Consider the following 23,355-nt stretch of genomic DNA (forward strand, 5'->3'; position numbering starts at 1 on the left):
AAACATTTTTGGACGATAACAGACTACGTTATGTAGACATTACAAACATCACATTTAAACACACGCACCTGAAGAGGAGCATGAGAGCCTGCACGAAGGTCCTGAAGTTGTTGTGCTGGTTGATGGCGGAATCTTGGTCTTCTTCAATCGCGATATTACCAAACAGCTGTCAAACCCAAACACACTGTTAACATGGAAAACCAGAGCATAGCTGTTCATCACTTTGTTGCCACCGCAGGACTTTTTGAATCCAGATTGAAGACTTTAAAGCTAGTTTACAAAATCATTATTTTACTCTAACAAGATATTTGGATATCGTTCATACAGATTATATCCTTTTAATTTATTTTACTTCTTCACCTTCTTTAATCTGCTCGTATTAATTTATTTTTGGAATATTCTTTTAAACTCTGCTTTCTGATTTTCAATTGATATCTCCCAATTTTTTCCTCTGTGCATCTAAATGTGCTTCATAAATAAAACTGCCTTGCAAAGAGTGCAACCAGACTTCGTGTCCACTGCTTTCTTAACTAACCTTCCCCTCCCATCATGCACTGAATCCTTGCGACCACCATCTTCCTCCAGCTCCTCTATACCTCGTCAACCTACTCATCATCGTTATCCTATAAAACACTTTCATCGTTCCCAAATGCATCCTAGCACACTTTAGCAGGAGGCCGTCACCCACCTGCATTCCAATGATGGCGTAGATGAAGAACAGCATGGCAATGAGGAGGCAGACATAAGGCAGAGCCTGAGGAGAGACACATTCATCGTATGAGGGCACACTAGTATACCAGACTGCAAAAAGGCATTGTCTATGTATATATACACAATATTAGAGTGTGTATGAAAAATGCAGACATGGGTTGCATATAATTCCCCCCCGTGTGTGTGATATGCTGAGAAGTTGTGAGTGAACCTTGAAGGACTGAACGAAGGTCCAAAGCAAGATGCGGATGGTTTCTCCCTGCCTCAGCAGCTTGATGAGACGAGCTGCCCTGAACAGCCTCAGGAAACTTAGGTTGATGAAATTATTCTACAGAGTACGGCAACGGCATTACCAGAGAGAGAGAGGGAGAGAGAGAGAGAGAGAGAGAGAGAGCGAGAGAGAGAGAGAGAGAGAGAGAGAGAGAAAGAGAGAGAGAGAGTTGAAAGGTGAAGATAGGAAAGTGAAGGAAGCATTAAAGGGAGATGAAAGCAGGAGGAGAGGGAGGAGTTGGGGTCAGAGTAAAGGGAGACAGTTTTAGTACAAAATGTGCAAACCATTTCACGCACCAAACCAATGCAATCAAATGAAAGGAAAAGACAGTCAAAATCAAAACCGATTCAAACTCAACACAAACCAAAAGAACCAGGAGCCAAACAAGTCAAAGCAAACCAAACTCAAATCAGCAAGGCTCTGACAAGCGTTTCATATCCATCGGGTTAGACAAAACCAAACAAAACAACACAGGGGGGAGGGAAGTCATCCAAATCTAACTAGTTTCATCCAATTGGGTTATGTGGGAGTCATAGTGGTGAGTAGTTAATGTGCAGGGACGTCAGGACGTTTTCTTGGAAGGACAACCAAATGCACTAATTCTCTCAAGGCAGGAAAATGCAATCGTTTTTAAATAAAGCAAGAACACAGCATGCAGATGTGCACCAATACGAGGCAAGCCAATAGGATTGGCTGCCAAAGTCATGTGACATACGACAGCTATGAGAGCAAGACGGTGGTTGATGGACCAGTTAAAGTCTTTATATAAAAGTTAATTTATTCCTAATATCATCAGTTTGATATGATGTAGTATTAAGGCCACATGAAAGGGGTAAAAAGCTGAGAATAAAGTTGTATTGTCACAAGAATTAACTCATAATATTAACAGAACAAAGTTGTAATATTAAAAGAACAAAGTTGTAATATTACGAGGCTATTGTTGTTTACATCTGAGTGCCATTCATAAATGTTTTGTAGTTTCTCAAGAAACAATGAAATTGTTAATCAAGATTTTAGATACTGAAGGAGTGGAACTCTGATTATTTTCTCTTATCATAATCTTACTTTAATATTACGACTTTTTCAAATTAAATTACAACTTTATTCTTGCAATATTATGACTTTTTTGGACATTTATTTCGTAATATTACAACTTTATTTTAATCCCCCCCCTACATATGGCTCTAATGCTCCGTGGTGTGTACTGTAAGATGATCTGTTATGTGAACTTTTACATTTTATTCCATTATGCTATTTTCATTATTATGAATGTAAAACTAAATCTGTAATATGATGGAGTTCAACCATTCACCACAGTAAAGTACAAAAGATGGCACTTTGTTTTTAAAAGGGACTGGCAGCAGGCACATGCAGGTCACAATACAGCATGTATTACATAGCTGTGTGTGTGTGTGTTTGTGTGTGTGAGTGTGTGTGTGTGTGTGTGTGTGTGTGTGTGTTATCAAAGTAAGGAGTTCCTGCCACAGACATGCAAGGGGCCTCATGCATCACTTGTTCTCTCTGCCAGGGGCGAAGCTTTAGACTCGCTCAGTCGTTTCTGGAAACATTGTCCCAGTCACTGTCTTATGTACGGCCGTGTACATATGTGCATACAATGAACGGCAAATCCTTTACAAACAGAGCTCTAGTTTTCTGTAAAGGATGAAGACTACGGGCAGGATTCATGGCCGAGTAATATAGGAGAATACAGTATTGATACAATGACTGGCAGAGAGGTTAGTAAACGTGGTGACAAATGAACGATTTTCACAACATTTTGGGAGTTCTGTGTGGTGGAGGTTCAAGCAAAGCATTCACGATTCACAGCCGTTAAACACTGGCCGGGATGCAGGGAAAACAGATGCAGGAAAATAAGATCTCCAAAAAAATTACAAACCATCTACATGTGGATGTTGCAGACATATGGTTTATAGCAGCAAATTTTTGGATTTTTTTTTTTTTTTTATTGGTTGGTTTCGAAGAACAACCAGAGAGATTGACCAAGCCGGGGTGTCATGGGTGGACACAGAGGATTCATAGTGCATTTTGATTGGATGGAGTCGCAGGACGTAGTAGTTGTTGGGAGTGGGGGAGAGGGGGAGAGGGGGGGAGGGAGAAGGGGGCATGGACGGGGGGGGAGGGGGCGAAGTAGATTACAGCGGGTCGTCGTAAAGTTTGTAGACGATTTAAAGAAAGCATGTGAAAAGATAAAAAACAAGAAAGAAATGGAACGTCATTACAGAGACAGGTTAGCACAGCAGCAGCTTTCAGTGTGCAGATTCTCCGTGGAGCAGGGATACCAAGACAGCGCGGGATCGATTCGCAATAAACAAACAGTCTCTGTAAAAGAGTTTAAAAACAAACCAGCCGCAGGAATATGTATACGAGAAGCTGGCTGGTGAAAAAGCATCAATTTACTCTTTAAACGAGCTTGAGTCGTTGGTATCCCTCGCTGCGGCAGATAGACCTGGTAGGTAGAGTTCCGGTGAAGCGAATACTGTATCAACCTTTTTCCTGATAAATCTGTCGAGTACAGTTTAAGCGTCCCGTCCCTACCAGGTGCATCTTCGGATCTGCAAGAGCAACTCTCCAAAAGTTGATCGGACAGAACGCTTAGCAATTTTTTTCAGCTCACCTTATTAGGTTACTGTCCCAATAAGTTTTTTTTGGGACTTGTTCAAATCACAGAGATTCATCATTACTTCAGTTTTGACTGGCGTGGGGAGAATTCCCGTCCAACACTGACTAATAAACGTCCATTGACTTTGTATGCTATTGCTTTGTGTCTGAGAATCACCTCACGTTCTGTCTGACCGCACCTTTTGAAATCATTTTCTAAATAAAACAATCAATCAAAATAGACTATCTCCACATGTATACACACTTACACATAGATACATATATACGCGTTAAAAGTTCCTCGGCCATATCTACGGATAACAAGTTATCGCTTATGAGAAAACTGCATTGGATGCCACTCGCAGGAGGTCTGTCTGTCTGCGTGGACGGTAAAACTTTATGGACGATAGTGCGAACGACTAGCTGAGGGTATCAGTGCAATGAAACACTAACTTACAGATTTCTCATGTTTTCATGATATATCAAATTAAATGTAAATGTTTTTGGTTCATTATAAAATGGTGGCAGGAAAGGTCAAAAGATGACGGGTCACCACAGCTTAGATAATTAATGGGAAACACTGAACGCACAAAGGCAATTTTTTTATCAATTTAAAAAATAAAATATGAAATATTTTGGCTTAGAACTCTATTTAAATATTGAACATCAGACATGTGGTAAACTGTTCTTGCGAATAATCGAAAAAGATATATTTGTCTCCCTTTTTTTCTGCTGATCCCCCCCAAAAAAACGTGATCTGAACTGATCCGAGCCGCGGGTGTTGTGATCCGTGGCACCCGGACTTGCTACAGAGCATCAGCCTGGATTTCTGCCTTTTATTCCTGTCAGCGGCTCGGTCCCGGCGAGCCTGAGTCGGGTCTGTCCTCGTCCCACCAACTGGGACGATTATATAAGAATTTCAATAGATGTTTGTGCATGACTGGGCAATGCGAGACTCAACAGAGGCCTCTAACTCATGCTCTCCCTTCCTTGTCTTGACTGCTGTATGTTTTCCAGACAATGTGACGGATGTGCGAGGCCACGGACGCATGCTGCCGCTCACCTAACTGTCTTTACTTGGTCACTAAACTGGCAAACAGCATCTAAATCTAACACAATATTACTTCTCTCTCTCAAAACACATAGACAGGCACGAGATCCTGCTACTTACCCCCAGCTCGGTAACCAGAATGTCGGTGATGCTGCCCAGAACTGTCACACAGTCAAAAATATTCCAGGCATCTTTGAAATAATTCTGTGGTCAGGACAAGAGAGAGACAGAAGGAAAGCAGACGACGGAGGGAGGGGAGAGGAAACAGGGAATGTCGGGAAGGTGATGAGAATGGCACGGTAAGATTCAGACAAACACGGATTGTTGGAGAGAGATCGACGGAGGAATGGGCGGCGGGGTGAGATGGAGCGCATTGAAATATCAAGGACAATGGTGCGAAGTCACGTTGAAATGAAAAAAAAAAAAAAAAGACAAAAAGAGCGAGAGAAGGGGGGAAAGAAAGAGAGGAGAAGGAGAACAAGAAAACATGTCAGCATCCGACAGGAACAGGAGAGGAATTAGATGAGACAAATGGACAATCAGCTGAGCGGATGCCAGCAGGCAGGCCAGCGGAGGACAAACTGTTCTGCATCAGAAGACGACAACATCACACACTGTATCTGAATCTTACGAATCAGACAAACTCACTGAATTCATCTCTAACGTCTATTTATTAAACTGGATCCATATATCTGCCCACACTGGCAAACAAATAAAGTAAGGCTGTTATAGTCAAAGAGAAAAGACGATGAGGACAAAATGCTGTTGAGGGAAGTCTGCTTGCTTATTTTTTTGCTCTCCTACATGTCGCCTGTAGCCAAACTGTGCATTAGACAAGGGGAGGGACATGGAGAGAGCAAGGGAGGCGGCTATTAAAATAAACCACCTTGACACACACACACAAACACACACACACACAGGCCTGGTGTTGTTTGTGTGTATGCAGGCTGAGGGGCACGAGTGTGTTTCAGGTTGCTCCCCTAGATTCAAAATCTGGTCCCACTTAATCTCCAGCCTCCCTGTAATCTTTGCTTATTACCGCCCGTCTGTCATTCACTCTCCTTCTTCTCATTACTGTAATACCGTCTTGTCTGTCCTGTAGCTCCTCCCTGAACTACCATTTCCCCTCTATCCATTTATTTCTCTTCTTCTTCGCCGTCTGTCCGTCTGTTCTGTCGCTGGTTTCTTGCAGTTTTCTTTATTACCCATAATCGTGTCTCTTGCTCATTATTCCCCCCCCCCCCTGAAGTTTCTCTTTAAATACATGGGCATTAATCAACGACAAACAATGAGTCCCAGTGGTACCACATAATGGATGATGCTGCATTGAAGTCCTCCACGAAATGAAAAATAGCGGCATGTCATTTTCCTAATCGATTGTTCTCTACATTGTCTTAGTCGCTTTAGTTTAGAGTAGCTGAATATACCTTTCTCCTACGACTTATACAGTAACCCCCCAAAAAAAGTAACACAGAACTGGACAGTGAGTAGAGAGTTGGCGTCAGATACATTGGATCTACACTATGGCTACAGCCACACAACTACAGCTTTGACATGCATCACTGTTGCTGCGTTAACGCCTGCTGTCCACACACCGTTCCAGAGCTTTTGATTGTGATTTCGATTTACTTAATTTATTTCCAGTTCAAAAAAACGCCTTGTAATATGAGCAGGAGAAAACTGAGGCATTTGGAAATGACGCAAAAATGTTGTCAACACTTACTGTCAGTAACAGATCCAAAGATCCAAGAATAGAAATCCCTCATCTTACTTTTGAATCTTAGGAGTTGATGTCAATGGCGATGCTTTCATATCTTTGTTCTAAAGGTTAAAAGTCTTTCTGAGGTGTTTTTCCTGTGAAGTCTGCAGTTTGTCAGCGGTTGGATTTCCTTTCTCACTGTTGTTCTCTGCCTGGTGACCAATAACAGTCTATGTGGATACAGTGATACCATGTAAATAACTAACCTTCAGGACTGCCTACAAAAATACAGACCCACAAACACACACACACGCATACACTCACCAGTGCTCCAAAGGCGATGATCTTGAGTACACACTCCATGGAGAAGAGGGAGGTAAACACTATGTTCAGCTTGACTAACACAGCTTCATAGGTATCAGAAGCTCCGTCATACTACAAACAAACACAAACACACACACACACACACACACACACAGAAGCAGCACACACATTCATGACAGAAAACCACCACAACCGAATGGAAGACACAAACACACAAACACACACCACCAGAGACAGAAAAGGAGGGTTATTATAAAGTCAGGGACACAATTGATCTGCAATCAGTTGAAGTGTGTTAATGTTAATCTTTGCAGGAGTGTTGCTGACTTGACGCAGACGTTTACCTTCATCATGAGGACGATAGTGTTGAGCGCGATCATTGCCATGATAGTATACTCAAATGGCGGCGACACCACAAACTCCCACATTCGGTATTGAAAGCTCAGTTTGTTCTTGGGCATGTGGCGCGTCAGAGGCCTGGCGTTGATGGCAAAGTCTATGCAGGCTCTCTGCAAAAGAAACACACAACAAACCTTTTTGTTCTGCTGGGATCGTGTCCCAACTTTCCCTTCTTTTCCCTCGATCTATCCCTTCTTTTCCCGCCCAGCAGTTATAATCCTCCCACTTCCTGCCTTCCAGACATTGTCCCCCCCCGTAATCTGCATCTCTATCCTCCTTCACACCGTTAATCCCTACTCACCTCATTCTTTTCTAAACTATAGTCCTCCATCATCTTGTCTCCTTGCTCTTGGAACGTGATGATGATGAGAGCCACAAAGATGTTGACGAAGAAGAAGGGGAAGACCACGAAGTACACCACGTAAAAGATGGACATTTCCATCCTGTAGCCGGGGCTCGGGCCCTGGTTCTCGTAAGTCGCATCCACTGAATGTTTCAGCACCCTGGGGGGGGGGGACGAGGAGAGGGTTAAAGGTCGTCGGGGAACACTTGCGCTGCGTGTGACTGAGCGTGTCCGCGCATACTCACTGCGGCCACCCCTCTCCGGTAGACACGGTGAAGAGGGTGAGTAGGGCCCAAGCCACATTGTCGTAGTGGAAATCGTACTTCTTCCACTCCCGCTTCTGCGCCTTCACTTCGTTTTCGCGTTCATACACCAGGTACTCGCCTCTGAAATACACAAACCACATCAGCACACTGTGTGTTCACGCCACGTAAACCTTATCTAAACGCACAGTTTCCTGACCTGCAGTCGCGCTCAAACTCTTTGGACTCATCAGTGCAGAAAAAGAAGCGTCCCTTGAAAAGCTGCACGGCCACCACAGCGAAGATGAACATGAAGAGCATGTAGACGATCAGGATGTTGAGCACATTCTTCAGGGAGTTCACCACGCAGTCAAACACAGCCTGAGGATGGAGACAGAGAGCGAGAGGAGGGGCACAGACACCGACTGTAATTATTGTCTGAGAGGAACACATAGGATTTCAACTATTTCAGCATTTTGGTAGGAAATTTTAACGTCAATGGTTAAGATAAGAAATTAAACGACAGGTCATTTGTGGTGCTGTGTGGAAGCAGAATGAGCAGCTTGAGTCTAAGATAAATAGGTCATTGCCTCCGACCATCTGTTTGTTTGTTGGTTGGTTTGTGAACAACATAACGGATTCACCTGAAACTTGGTGGAAGGATGCAGGAGGAGTCTGGGAGGACACCATTCAATTGTGTGGTTCCAGGATTGTTTTGATCACTTTCTTTTCAACATATTCACCAATTTTCAAAGTAATAATTGAAGATTGTTGGGCCTTGGCGGAGGTATGGGCTCTACTGGTTTCTCCTCTAGTTTTTCAAAAACCCCTAACCCCCCTACTCTTCTACTGTTCACCCTAACCCTAATTTACATATAAGGAAAAGTAAAGTTGCTACAATTTTTAGATCAGATGCTTCCCCATTGTTTCCAACTCTAAAGTCAGGTTGGTCATCATCTCCTGAACGTACCTTGAGTTTGGGGAGACGTTTGATCGTCTTCAGAGGTCGTAACACCCTCAGGACCCTCAGGGACTTGATGGTGCTGATGTCTTTTCCCTTACTGCTCCCCCTGTAGGTATACACATGTATACACAAAAACAAACACACATTGTAAGAGTCAGCTGGTTCATCGGTGACTGACAGACTTCATCCTCTGGATTCCAAAATGGCAGTGGCCAGCCATTCCTCGATGGTTTCCTGTGTCCGAGTTAACTCGAGATGAGTAACTGCGTCTGGGTTAAATACGTAGCAACACATGCAGCATTGCTATCATATTCCATCTGAGCCTTATTTTCTACGTGTGGGGTTAGCATGGTAGCTACATGCTAGAGTTAGGTGAGTATTACAGCTGCAGTACATGCTATGGGAACGACTGATATCATTCCTCTCTGAATGCTATCTGCTAGCTACACCTGTTTTAACACTTTGCAGTGTGTTTCAATGCTTTACAGAGAGACGGGTAAAGCTTTGGCTTGCACATGCCCAGTGAAATATGTTCATGCTGCATCGAAACCTTGCTTTCCATGCTGCAATATTTCTCCTTTTTTAGCAGCAGTGATGGAGAAACTCTATTCTACACAGAGACATTGGCAGAGAGAGTTTGGTCGAGGCTGGACACAAGCAACCCCGTATTCTTCTGTCAGCAGCTGCCGAACGGAGGCCTGGTTAAGGACAAGTGTCCTCCTGCTAACATAAGGACAGTTTGGAGACAATTCCAATCGTAGATCCAAAAAGACTTCCAAAGTAAGTCACAATTTAATTTAAATTGAATTCATAGCCAAACTCTCTCTTCTGATGACTCAACCAGTGAATTACTATGAACTCTAAACCACTACTGGGATCAGCTGCTTTCACAGCATTGTTCAGACAGCATGGAATCTTGTCTTGTCGGCCGATTGCCAAAGACAAATATATTTTAGCGAACATTTCTTCGTCTGAAATGCTGAGCCAAGCCTCTTTCTGTTTGGATTTTACTTGTATGAGAGAAGAGGAAGTAATATTTCAGCTGCACCAAAACACTCACTGTGCACTAAAAAATATTAAAACTGCATGGGAGCCTGCGCTTTACTAAATCTAATCCTATGGTAAATAATCAATACTTCGATCTTTGTGATACCAAAAGTGAACTACCCTGTAAACAGCTAAATCTTAATCTGTTTACTTACAGTACACTAAATACTTTTAGTATCATAGAAGACTCCCTCAGATCAGGGTGAGGAGGATAAGGTTACAGGTCACTGATTGGTCCTGAGGCGAGTAGGCAGCTGTGTGTATGGTGCATGTGTCTCACAGCTGTTACACCAGATGTTAGACTGCTACTGTTTGTGTGTGTGAGTTGAATTGTCTGTGCACACATGAGCAGCTCTGTGTGTGCATGTACATGATCGCACCACTCTTAGGTTCCACAGCACACACAAAAATCACACGGTATCTGTTATCAACTTGAGGTGTTTGAGTCAGAGCTGTTCCATGTTGAACAATGATTCAGAAAAGGGAAGAGGAGACGAGTACAGTAATCAACTAGGATGAGGGATGGAGGAAAAGGGAGAGGTGGTCAGAAACACGAAAAAGAGAGAGATCTTTACCCGCCGCCGCTGCTGTAGGTCCAGACGGAGAGATGAGAGAGAGGTGAGAGACAGTGAGACAACGGGGGAGCGAGAGAGACAAAAAAGACAAGAGGGTGGGAGGAAGAAACAGAATGGGACACGGAGAAAGGAGGGATTTCGAGAAACATTCACATGAGAGACAGAAAAGAAGAAAAGACAGAGCCAACCCTCCCACCCACTGACTCCTGGTCCACAGGCAAATAAACCCTCACAGTAAAGACAAGAAGCATGAGTACAACACAGTTGTTGTTTTTTTCCATCTAGAAATAACACTGGACTCATTATTATTAAACGTACAATACGTAACTTCAACCACTAGGGGTCTCTCAATCAAAACAATGACAAAAGACCTAGTTTGATGGCAGCGTGGGATCATGGGAGTTGTCGTCTTCACCACCATTACCGATGAAAATCAACCTGACACGACTCAAGTGCAAATCCTGTTTAGGGATGACATGATTTATTAAAGTTTCATTCCCGCTATGCAGCAAATGGCAATGAATAAACTGGCTTACTGGCTTTCAGTGTTTTATTCCTTCACCACATGTCTCTTGCTCCGGAAGGTCAAGCGAATAAGATGCGACCAAAATGAAACGTCCCTTTACCTTAAATGAAATTGGGGTTTTCTCTGGGTTGGAATATTTTTGGAAACGTTTTGGATAACTGAAGTACAACTAAGTCAACCAAATATAGCAATTTTTAAATTAAAGCTTTTACATATCATTTCATCACAACCTTTCAAATGTGGTTGAACTTTAAAAATCTCTTATGTAGTAAAGCTCTAAACAAACCAGGAGCCTAACCCTCGCAGGTTTGAGGACTGCAAGTGATGCGAGGCCATTGGCTCATATTTATTTTCTGCTAGAACAAATATCGCCCTGATGAGAGGACATTTTCAAAATGCCAAGAAACCCCTTCAAGCCGTAGCCACACATGGTCAGTTCCCATGCAGCCAGCGTCTGTGCGTCTGGAGCCCGTCTGGACGTGGAGCTCAGACCGACTGCAGAAATGTGCAGGACAAGCGGCTCAAGTGGCCCAAGACACCAGCAGCCCTCAGACCAGACTAACACAATTAAAGGGGTGATAAACATCTCCGGCGAGACTGCTGATCCTTCCTGAAATGCTGTTTGATTTCCACCGATTGAATTAGGGCACTATCTGGATGCGTACCAGTCTGTCGAGGACTGGTTCGGATTTCAACCATCAGGCGTTAGTGTCTTTAACCCCCATCGTAGTTAAATCAGATTATTACCGGTTAAACTGGATTGATGAAATTGATTGATTTACGAATTCACGATCACAATCCATTTGTCTTGGTGGGTTATTTATTGATAAAATTAACATTGTGCCGCTTTCGTATTCTCTTCGGTTATTCACAAATTTTCTTCAAGGTTGATGATTCTCGTTCAGTATTTTTAACCTCACTTTTAACGTTTTATCCCTTCATACATCTACGACTACATTCATTTGCTCTAAACTTGACGATTCCTCCGGAGACCTCAGAGAGACACAGACGTCACAGAGAGAAGAAATACAGACACTTGCAGAGTTCGACCACATCTCAATATGCAACACAAAGAGTTTAGAGGGCACAGCGCACAGATAAAACACACACAGACAGGTTTCTGTGTAACACATACAGTGCATAAGTAGATTAAACCGAAATCAGAGAGTTAGTGAGAGAGCACACAGATAAAGATGATTCAGGAAGAAAGACTTGTCTTGCGGATGAGGCACCACCACTAGAACCCTGGAGCACCTGCCATGTTGTGTCAATGGTACTGGTTTAAGTTGCACGGTCTTCATTCAAATAATCGACACATTGATAAGCTGTAAAAAGAAGTATGTGAGATCATGCTGACGTTGCTCTTCCACAGCCAGAGTCTGACAGCAGAGGCGTTTCCGGCGCTGGCAACAGATTTCTCAGTTTCTGTGTCTTCTGTTCTGAGGTCACATTTTTTTATTGATGTCACTTGGCAGAGACACCAATTCATCTATTGATATACGTCTTAATGCACCATCATGCAGTGCAGCCACGGGATATTAAAAACTAAAACTAAAGAAGTGGCTGTGGCTCGAAACACAAAGCAGCTTATTATAGTTCAAAATGACCTTGAATGCATTGATTCACAAACTGAAACTTCTGATGGAAATCCAATGAAAGGGGTGATTTTTTCCTTCTGTGGCAACGTATAGTACTGACCATGAACTGCGCTACAAAATATCTGTGATGAGCTCAGTTGTAATGAAGTTGAAAGATGCATTTTCCTTAAGCTAAGTCTCTGGGATCAGCGTTGACTTTTGAGGATGAGTAGGGAGAAGTACGAGAGATTTCGGGTGTTGGTGAAAGATGGTGAAAGGATGGAGGAGGGAGGAGGGAGGAGGGAGGAGGAAGGTGAATTCTAAGTGGGGACGTTTCTGTATTTCGTTCTTTGACTGTTATAACAGACTTCACTGCAGGTCAGGTAGTTGAGTGATTGTGTCTTAATTCCAGACCAATGGAAAAACTGTTGGAGGATACCATTTTGGGAAAATGGAAAGTGGATTTTTTTGTTGTTGTTAGAATTAGCTTATGACTCTAGTCAAGTCATCAAGCATTTGAAAAATGTTATTTATCAAATGCACTGTGCAGAATTCCATCATTTGGATTTAGATTTCTATGAAGAGTGAGAAACAACAAGCACATACCCTCTGATGTCTCAACTGGAATTCAGCTGGGGAACCGGTATATGGTTCTGTACAGGCAGCCTGTACATAAGCCAAATTGTATAATTCATCAAGCATTAGCAAGGTTAGTTCAGAAAGTAATGAGAGGGTCGTCCAATGGCTCGTCTGGGTGAGCAGGTCGCAGGTTTGGTTCCAGCCCGTCCCTTTGCCTGTTCTCTCTCCCACTGTCTCGCTTGGATTCGGAACCTGTCAATAACATCCTCGGTGCCCAGGAACATCTTGTAGAAGGAGAACGCTTCACGACGGCATCAAGAGGTAAACAGGAAAGGAATCGAACGTGTTTATCTACTAAATACCTGGTTTTCCTCTGAAAGGCTAAAAAACTGGGCTTCTTTGACCATTTCTAGAAGTAATGACATTGCTACAGAATGGGCAGGGTTCAATTTAACGTAACCTTTGGCCTCTTGTGCCCCACTGCCTGCTGGGTTTTGGAAAGGGCCAACGAAAAGAAGCAGGATCCTCCTCTTCTCTTCAGAGCGAGTATGGCACCATGGATCTTTCCACTCCCTCCTTGCCTCTCAACCAACACCAGCTCAGGATGCAGATCCAAGCGAGGGATGAGTTGCTTCAATGTGGCAACAAAAGTTCCTGCTCATCCAAACCAAGCAGGGACAGTCTTCCTGCAGTCAGCATTCTGCGGCGTGCTGACATCCAGGACCGACTGGGTCCTCGCTGCACGTTCCCTCGAGACTTATGCCTCCCTCTCCACAGCCCAGTCTAGTCGGACTTTGGTCACGGGTCAACCACACACAATACTGAAGCCTCTGATTTTGCTCACACTGCTTCAGTGTCAGACAAACATCCAAGTGTTGGTACAGAATACCAAGGTATTGCTTTTAGAAAAAATCCAACTGAACAAAAGTTCTGTCTGTCCAGCGAAATCTGCTGCATCAACAAAATCTACTCTTTAAATTGTATGATCCCCTCTAATCAGCCTTGTAGGTGATTTTAGTTTTATCAGAAAACACAGATGTCATCAATTTCAATTATTTTTTGCGCTATTCCACTTGTTTTAATCATTTTCTTGCTGTCTTTTATTGGTCCTTTGTAGGGAAGCTCACTCTCGAGAAGTGACATATTAATAAAGTTATTCTAAAGTCAAGCACAACCTCATGTTTCTGCAGGTGACCTGTGTGAGAATGTGATAGAAGGTTACAGCATCACCATCATACACTTGCTGCACAAAGTATGTGCATCTTCTCACTTTAACAATATTACATCAGATCCTGCGGCTCTGCTTCACTTTAAAATCCCCATGCAAAAGCAGAACAGCAAATCTTAAAGCTGAAAATTCATGCTTCAGAGCTATTCACTATTAAAAACCCGCAGTCATGCAGATTAGGGAAGATTCAAGGTACCTGCTTTGTTGGGGTGATGGGTGTGGAGAGTTTTGGGAGCGACCTCAGCATGACCTGGCCAGGCTTTGCATGGGGTCTTTAATTCTAGAACGCCCTGGGCACTAAAGGGTTACAGGTGCAAAGGGTGGTCCTCACCTCTCACAGTAGGAAGAGGAGGAGGCCAGGGAGGGAATGCTGGGATACTATTTTAATGCCATGAAGGGACGTAGGGGTTCGGTGGTGGGGTTAAGGAATGGCGGGACTATGGGACTAAAGTTGAATGAGAGAGAAAAGGCAGAGGAAATGGCCAGCTACACAGGGTTGGCCATTTGTCAGCAGAGAGAGGATTAAGTTTAATGGAGGGGCAGACAAGAAAGAGAGGTAGAGAGAGAGAGAGAGACTGAAAGAGCAGAAGATGAAGAAGAAGAAAGGGACATGAGAGAGTCCGAACATGGGTGATTCGAGAAGAACGGGCAGGAGGCTGTACTCCAAGGTGCCAGTGAGGCAGTATACAGGTATGAGAAAGGAAGGAGCAAGGGGGGGAGGCAGGAGGGGAGACTTACGTGAAGGCGAAGGCCACCAGAGCACCACTAACCACTATAAAGTCAAGGATGTTCCACAAGTCCCGGAAATAAGAGCCCTGGTGCAAGACCAAGCCCAGATCCACCATCTACGGGAGAGGACGAGAGCGTGACTAAGATGCAATTTGGCCACAATGTAGAGTAAAGATGTCTAATTTGACCTGAAGTTCTCTGGAGTGAATCGTTTTTCTTGATATACTTTTACCTTTATCAGCATTTCAAATGTGAACACTCCAGTGAAGACATAATCAAAATAGCGTAGAACCTGTACGAAGAGAGAGAGAGAGAGAGAGAGAGAGAGAGAGAGAGAGTTCAAATTATGAAGTGAAGCAAAAACATCGTACATTCGAGTGGGATTCACCTTTTTTCTAATGATGGTTGAACATAAATTGTTTCTCACTCAGACTTAGTTTGAAGGACAGATTGAGGTGAGCTTGTTTGAATACAGACTCAGTGATAACGTGAAAGTACATCAATGTAGGCTGTGGCGAATGTCTTACATTGTTGCGAGAAGATTCAGGATTGACGGGGTCTTCAGCAGCCAGAGCGATACTGCTCATGGCGATGACCAGCAGGATGCACATCTCAAAGTAACGCAGGGTGCAGATGTAGTGACATGCGCGACGAAACCTAAGAGCAGACAGAGACGTTTGTAAACTCGGCCTCTGTAGGCACTTGTTGTAGCTTTGACCTGAGTATCAACCCATGCAGAGGTTTAACTCACGGGTTGGTGGTGGACAGGATGAACATGGAGCTGAAGGGAGGCATGGGTCTGGGTCCTCCTTCACCTCCCTTCTCATCGTCGTCGTCGTCCTTGTCCTCTTTCGCCGGCAGAGGCTCCGTGTTGGCATTCTTGTTGACTGGAGGAGGAGGGAGAAGAAATGGGGTAAAGAAAGAAACAGGGTTTGTGATTTTGGCTGAAAAGAGAGAGCAGAGTTTTAAAAAACACGGAGTCATTTTGCCGTTACCCTGCAGTATGGCATTGGTGGATGGAAAAATTGGCATGTCTACTGATGTGTAGTCAGGGTGGGGCAGCCTGAGGACACTGCTGGCACGGTGATGTCCGATGTTCCCGTAGCTATCTAACGTGACTAAACTCCCGTGAGTGCCGCTGTTAGCAAGATGGAGGGCAGATCCATAGCCAGGGGCCATGGTGCGGCCGGCAACTGGAATGGGATGACCCTCGCCGGGCGGGGTGGTGCCAGAGACCAGCTTGGTATTCATGAGGTTGTCCATATCCTCGCTGTACTGGCTGTCCTGCCTAGAGAGGCTCTTCTGGATGGGCCGTGTGGTCGACAGGTTGGGGACACTGCAATCCCTGGAAGAGAGGGAGTGAGACGAAAAAGAGAAGACGGAGAAAGAGAGGAGAGGGAAAAATGGAGAGAAGTGACAGGAGCATACCACAGATGAGTTTAACCATCCAAACTTCAGTTAAAGTAAAGACATCTTGTTCCCACGTGCATTGGACGTACTTCCTTCTGTGCTGACATGTCCTCTTCCCCTCGCCGTCTGTTTGGTTGCCATGTCGACTTCTTCTTGGCCTCCTCTCACTGCCTTCCCCGGGCCCCTCCTTCTCTCCTCCCTCTCCACCTCCGTCCACCCCTTTGCTCTTGTGCCTCCCCGTCTTCCCGCCACCTCCCCCGCCCTCCTCGCCTTCCTCTGCAATCTTTCGATGCGACCTGGGCTTCCTGTGCTCCGACTGCCCTCCCCCTCGACTCCCGCTGCGGGTGTGGTGGTGGCGTCGGGACGGCCTCTCCTCCGAGCCGGGCCCAGGTATCACTGTGGCATCCAGGCGGACGTGCGAGGAGTGGTGGTGGTGCTCACTTTTACGGCTCCGCCTGCTTTCTGTGGACTCCCCCCGCTGTACGGGAGGTCTGACTGGAGCCGAGCCCCCGCCACCACCCCCGCCTACTTCCCCGGCGTGTTCGTGTAGGCGTGTTTGTCTGTGGAGCTCATCGGCGGGATGGTGCTGGCTGAAGCAGAGGTCTGAATTGTTGGCAGTGGTCTTGTTGGTGTTGTTGTTGCGGTTCTCAAGGGGGTCGACCATCAAGGGTCGATCCAGGTGGGTCTTCATGTCTGGACGGACGTTTCGAGAGAAGTTCACCTGCAAGGAGAGCAAGGGATGGAGAGGCAGCCAGGAGGGAAAGTGTGAAGATAAAGTAGAGAGAAGAGAAGTTTAAAGTCTTTCTAGATGGACAAAAAGTGGATAAAACCATATATTAAATAGATCTAGATTACAGATATATTCATTCTACAGAGTGTTAGGGCCATGTTGAAAAACAACAACAAACACGTCAGTCATATAATAATTGTCATGTTGCCGTGTTAAATTAAGGAACATGGAGCATCTTGTTAAATTATACTTCACTACAAATTGCACAAATAATATAATACTTCAGCTTTTGGCTCATCAGCACCACATCATCGTACGTATCAGGACTTTGAAAACATTGTGTATGAAACCTATATTGTTGTCTAACCTTAGAATAGACGTGTCTTTGTCTAATATTTTGACTTTCACCTTAATTAGGACTTCAGACTCTTAAAAAACTACTTTATTCTTGAAATGTCTTTTCTTCAACAAGGCCCTTATATACCGTTGTACGTTTGGTTCCAGTGATCACCGATGGCAAATGTACCATTAATAAATTAACTATACATTCTAAACACCAGATAAACATATTATTCATCACCACCACATCATCAGGATATTTGCCGTCACTTTGTGTACACTGATACCACAAGTCTAGGGGCTTTGTTTGCCTTGTCCTTTACATTGTTTTGCTCCTCCCTCCCTGCCCTTGCCTTCCAGCGGTCGTCGGGGTCCAGCTCGTTGTAGAGGGCCTCTCGGCTGGTAGCCAGGGTCTGCTTCCTCAGCTCCTTGGTGCGTTGCTCCCACACCGACTTATTGATTCCCTTATTGTTGTTCCTCTGTTGGTCCTTACTGCAAAAACGGAACAGGGCGGGACAGGGAGGAGGGGGTTGGTTAAAAGAACGGTTCGGAGACGCACACTGCTGCGCAAATATACACACAGAGACATGAGAGGGATGTGAAAACCAACACCAAAATATAAGTACGGAAAATAGCCAGGACATAAAGACACATGGGGAGGGGGGACCAGACATTTAAAAGCTCATTTAGCCGGACCTATAGAACAAGTCAGCTTGACAGAACGAGGTTTTGGGTGTCGACACAGCTTGCCAAAGCTCTTGGGCGGGACAGCCTCGCTTTGATAAACCATGTAGCGACAAAAAATGGAGGATAACACCGAGGCAAGGTCAGAATTTCTTAATAATAATCTATAAATAACCCACTCAAACAAAAAATGGCAACCAAAACCCCCCCATTGATCACAATGATTACAAGAATGTGTTATTGGCCGGACTGACAGGGCAGGGGTTTAATCTACTCGATGCAGACGCGTCCCCAAAAAACTGCCATTGACCACCTCCTTCCAAAACTTCTACAACTACAGCTCTAACTCCCACTTAGCCGACAGTCAACCACAGTAAAGCAACAGCCGTACTGCGAGGTGCAGGCAACAGAAAAATGTACTCGTAAAAAATAAGCCAACACAAAGGACAGCTAAAGAAAGCCAAGTATATGATCAATAAACAGAGTAAAGAACAAGGGGACAAGGAGAGGAGGGCGTTCTAAAACACAGAAAGGAAAGCGAGGGATGGTGGTAAAGTCAATAAACAGAAGGTATTCAGAAATGAATAAACAAATAAATAAATACCAGTCCAGAAAGGGGTCGGAAGCGTTGTGACACTCACTCTGTACTTTGTTGCTGAGGAGGGAAACAGCTGGTGAGTGAGATGGCACGAAAAAACAGAAGGAGGATTTCATATTCCAAAATGGGCTGTCCATCCACCAGTTAATAAATGAAAAGAAACAGCCTGTCTTCACTGAAACATGGGCACTGCTCAAGTCAGCTGTCAATTTTGCTCAATACATTCCTGAAAATGGGGACATTTTGGCCAAAAAGATTTCGAAATTTTGGAATGCAGCCCTTCACACACACTCTAACACACAAAGACACACACACACTACAACATTCACACACACTCAACCTCTACAGTTTGTTTCCATCTCTTTATCAATTAATTTTCCATTATCCTCCTTTTTTTGCAATCTCACAAATTTCATCTTTCTTGCATCACTCACCTATCTTGCCCTGTTCTCTTCTGATCGGTCTTTGCATCTTTCAAATTTATCTCCCCTCAATCGGAGGTTTCATCTCTCATGTTCCTGTTTGTCTGAACACTGTCTTTCATTTCAAACATTTTAATTCTCTAACTACGTTTCTGCAAATCAGTTTGCACCATTTCAGCATCCATGTTTATCATTCAAATTCAAATAATGTTACTGTAAATGAAGTAGTGTATCATACACTTTACCCACAATGCAAAGCAATTTGCTGTAACTAATTGTAAAGATGTTTTATTGGTATTTTACTGTGTATTTTGTGGTATTTAACTTAAACTAGCTCAATGGTTAACAGTGTACACCACTGCAACCAATGAACTACTACAACAAAATACTTTTTATGCACTTTGCAGAAATATTGCATTATAACGTAGTAATAAGCCTGTGGTGATGAGGATAAATCATACAAAGAGTACAACATATAAACCTCTGAGATCATGTTACTTTAAACAGCAGGATAACAGTTTTAGTTTAGTAAACACATCACAGAAGTTGTAATCCATTAACGACAAAAAAAATACCTCGGTAAGACCACAGTAAATTGTCTAAAAACTGATTTACTGCATTGTTTCAATCTATTTAGATGAGTTACTGCTATGTAACCTTACAACAGTTTTCCATGGGTGGTCTGGAGCTTTCATGGCAGCCGACTGTTCTGAATCTACCATAGAATATCTCCCTAAGAGATTCTTCATGCACCACTGGTCCTAAAGTTTAAAATCCCTACTTTTTTTGGGGGGGGGGGAATTTCAATGTTGTTCCTTTTTAAAACTACAGAAACGAGGGGTTTGGATTTAAACTAGTTTGTTTGAATGTGATGCACCTTGCAGCCCTACATCAGCAGAACTGGAATTTACGGTTTAATCAAAAAGAAAGAAAAGAGACCGGAAACTAAAATTGACTTTATGAGACACTCAAGTCTATACTTAGCCATTTGGCTTTTAAAGTATATAATATCAACGTGTGATTATATTTTTGTCTGTGTTAATTAGTTTTTTGGCAGGATTACAGAAGAACTACTCGACAAACTTCAATTAAATTGTGGGTAGGGGTGGGACAAGAGCCAAGGAAGAACCCACTTGAGTCAGGAGTGGATTTGGACCTATTTCTTTTGCCACTTTCAAATTTTACATGGATCTTGACATTAGGCATGTTTACGGGACTGATATCTATGAGTGCTTACAATTTGGTGCAGATCCAGATAAAAAATCGGTGGGATGTTTTTCTGGCCGGTTTGAATTCTAATGAATCTAAATGTGGTTTTGTACGTGGACTGTTGGGCCTTGGCTAAGGTTTGCAAGTTTGCTGCAGGATGCTAAAGCAGATTTCGAATTAAACCAACAAACAGCCTTCTCGTTTTCTCTCTCTCTCTCTCTCTCTCTCTCTCTCTCTCTCTCTCTCTCTCTCTCTCTCTCTGTCTTTCTCTCTGTCTCTCTCTCTCTCGCACGCATTGTATTTAAAATAAATAAATATTTAACCTTTACAGAACTCCCAGCTAAAATAAAGCTCACTGATACACAGACACAAATGTACACAGCACGGTAAAGTGCACAACATACAGCACACGAAGTAACGATGAGTGTGATTCACAAGATGATGAACACAAATCATGAGCATCTGCCGGGAGAATTTAACTCTTTAGCACGTTTGTTCGTTGTTGCCTCTGTGAATGAACTGTGTGATATAATGTGTGTGTGATATCAAGTGGCCCGGAGGCACATATATCAAAGCAGTAAAGGTCAGGACTGCGTGTACGTGTGTGTGTGGCTTGGGCTCACCTGTTGTGCTTCTTCTTTTTTTTTTTTACAAGCGGAACTGTGTGGATTGTGTGTCTGTGTGTGTGTCTATGAGTGAGAGTGTGTGAACTTTACCAGGAGTGAAAAGGAAAGACCCCTGTGTACACAGAGAAAAAGGGATCAAAGACTCCGACTCCCCTCACCAGAGGAGGGCCGGCCCAGATCAATCCAATGCTGGCTTTGTGCGTATGTGTGTGTTTGTGTGTGTGTGTGTGTGTGTGTGTGTGTGTGTGAGTGCGCGTGTGTGTTTGTGTTTTGGTATGCGCAAAAGCGTACGAGAAAGATAAATAAAACAGAGAGAAGAGACAGAGGGAGACAAAAAACATCTATATACATGTTTAGGTTTATTTCTAAATGTACTGTCAGTGGATTAAAAGTGTGCATGTCGACCTATGAATGTTAAAACCTTTATTCTAAAGTAAGGGGAAAAAACACTTATTATTGTATCGATGAAGAATATGAATGGTTCACCGAGGCTCACTGTGATGCACAATTGCGTCGCACACGAGTCAGACTGATACCTGAAGAAGTAAAGGTCCAAGCTTACACACAACAATTCAATTTGTAAGTGCAGTATACTGAGCATTCTCAAGCTCCTCAATCAAAACAAGAGCGCCGGAGGAAGAGTCGGGAACTCACGCTGCGATGGAGAGGTTGGCGGCAGACAGCGGGCTGACGTCAGCCACCTCCTTGGCTTTCTGCAGGGCGATCTTCTTATTGGCAGCCTGCTCCTCCTCCTGCTCGTCCTGCACAGACAGACAATGACGAGGGAGGGAAATCAAAAGCAAGAGATGAGTCAAAACGGTAAACATCGCCAATGAGGGTAACAGATGGAGCAGAGGAGCACAACTCCTGTAGCTCTTAGAATTCAGAAAAGAAACGGAGATGTAAGTGACTGCAGTGAACCTTGGTCAGCTCCTGTGCGTTGGCCAAATTGTCCACAGCGATGGCCAAGAACACATTGAGCAGAGTGTCTGAGAACAGAGTTAAAGGAAATCCAGCATGTGGGCGTTTGTTTGAACAACATGCACACAAAGCAACCGACTGGCTGGCAAACACTGGAGTACTGCGGTATTGTGTGAGGTCCACTGTCAGAGGATACAGTTGCCAAAAAGTGTGAGGACGATGAAGAAGATAGAGAAGGCCATGCCCTTGTTGACTCCGCCCTGAGACTTGATGCCATCGTACATCACCATGTTCCAATCCTCACCGGTCAGGATCTGACAGACACACACACACACAAACACACACACACGCGTAAATGGTAAGACGAGGCCATACCCTGCACACCAAGGACCTCTAGGGATTTGAACATTGATTGAAGCTCTGATAGAGTACATAATATACACTCAGACACATTATGTACTTATTTAAGATGCAAAACAAAGTACAAACCAAAAATCAGCTTCTAGCTCTCCTTCTCACCCACCCACACACAAAAACACCCACACACACACACACACACACACACACATACACACACATACACACACACACACACACATTTAAATACAGAAATATTAAGCACAATACATTTTTTGACTAATGACATTTAGCGATTCAAAACTGGAATTCTAAATTTCATATCGTTCCCTCGTTTGCAAATCCTCTTTGGTCCTTTAATCGTTTCCGTCTTAATCCAGTCCCAGTCTTCTCCCCTCCCTTCCTCCCCTCTGCAGTTCATTGTCCTCTGCTCACCTGGAACACCGTCATTATTGCTGCGGGGAAGGTATCGAAGTTGGTCGGAGGAGTGCCATTTTCAAAATTAAACCTAGCAGGGGGAGAAAAAAGAACATATATAAATATATATATATAGAGAGAGAGAGAGTTGGAAAGAAGACGTGTGAGAACAAATGCAGAGAGGGACAGGAAATGAAAAAGCATCTCGCTAGCACAACAGATATCTCCTCTGAAAAACTGCCCTGAAATTACTTTGGCGATTAGAAAAAAAATGAATCTCTGAGCAGAAAACTAAATAAAGACTCCAAAAAAGGGACGGAGAGAGGGAAAGAGCGAGCAAAGGGGAACGGGCAAACAGCACTGACTGTCCTCCGAAGAGCTGCATGCCCAGCAGGGCAAAGACGACGATGAAGAGGAAGAGCAGGAAGAGCAAGCTGATGATGGACTTCATGGAGTTGAGCAGAGAAACCACGAGGTTACGCAAAGATGCCCAGTACCTGACAGACAGACAGACAGAAAGCATGGTTTTTATTCTGGATTTTATTCTGCGACATCTTTAATATAACGTCCTTGTGTGAATATAAGAAATAACATGACTTTATAACTAGTGACCGACTCACTTGGTGACTTTGAAGATCCTCAATAACCTGAGAGCTCGCAGCACGCTGATGCCAAACGACGTGCCTGGCTGGATGAAGGACCACAGCACTTCGAATATACTACCACCGATCACCTGACACAAATAAGAGCACATGCAA

General features: G+C 43.8%; 1 protein-coding gene across 1 annotated transcript in view; it reads right to left on the reverse strand.

The window, feature by feature from the left end:
* LOC133970953 (voltage-dependent P/Q-type calcium channel subunit alpha-1A-like) overlaps positions 1 to 23,355 on the reverse strand; it is a 47,906-nt gene that overhangs the window by 8,078 nt on the left and 16,473 nt on the right. Inside the window, exons 12-35 of the mRNA XM_062408116.1 lie at positions 23,218 to 23,330; positions 22,963 to 23,094; positions 22,616 to 22,688; positions 22,020 to 22,137; positions 21,824 to 21,891; positions 21,557 to 21,663; positions 18,652 to 18,702; positions 17,687 to 17,855; positions 16,384 to 17,015; positions 15,880 to 16,229; positions 15,636 to 15,771; positions 15,412 to 15,541; positions 15,117 to 15,176; positions 14,894 to 15,000; positions 8,630 to 8,729; positions 7,880 to 8,040; positions 7,663 to 7,803; positions 7,376 to 7,577; positions 7,020 to 7,184; positions 6,676 to 6,786; positions 4,773 to 4,856; positions 923 to 1,039; positions 689 to 754; positions 69 to 166 (exon numbers count right to left, since the gene is read on the reverse strand). Coding sequence (XP_062264100.1) covers positions 69 to 166; positions 689 to 754; positions 923 to 1,039; positions 4,773 to 4,856; positions 6,676 to 6,786; positions 7,020 to 7,184; positions 7,376 to 7,577; positions 7,663 to 7,803; positions 7,880 to 8,040; positions 8,630 to 8,729; positions 14,894 to 15,000; positions 15,117 to 15,176; positions 15,412 to 15,541; positions 15,636 to 15,771; positions 15,880 to 16,229; positions 16,384 to 17,015; positions 17,687 to 17,855; positions 18,652 to 18,702; positions 21,557 to 21,663; positions 21,824 to 21,891; positions 22,020 to 22,137; positions 22,616 to 22,688; positions 22,963 to 23,094; positions 23,218 to 23,330 — 3,491 coding nt within the window. The remainder of the gene's footprint in view (positions 1 to 68; positions 167 to 688; positions 755 to 922; positions 1,040 to 4,772; positions 4,857 to 6,675; positions 6,787 to 7,019; positions 7,185 to 7,375; positions 7,578 to 7,662; positions 7,804 to 7,879; positions 8,041 to 8,629; positions 8,730 to 14,893; positions 15,001 to 15,116; positions 15,177 to 15,411; positions 15,542 to 15,635; positions 15,772 to 15,879; positions 16,230 to 16,383; positions 17,016 to 17,686; positions 17,856 to 18,651; positions 18,703 to 21,556; positions 21,664 to 21,823; positions 21,892 to 22,019; positions 22,138 to 22,615; positions 22,689 to 22,962; positions 23,095 to 23,217; positions 23,331 to 23,355) is intronic.

This window comes from Platichthys flesus, chromosome 16, assembly GCF_949316205.1.
Source record: "Platichthys flesus chromosome 16, fPlaFle2.1, whole genome shotgun sequence".
Taxonomy (NCBI): Eukaryota; Metazoa; Chordata; class Actinopteri; order Pleuronectiformes; family Pleuronectidae; genus Platichthys; species Platichthys flesus.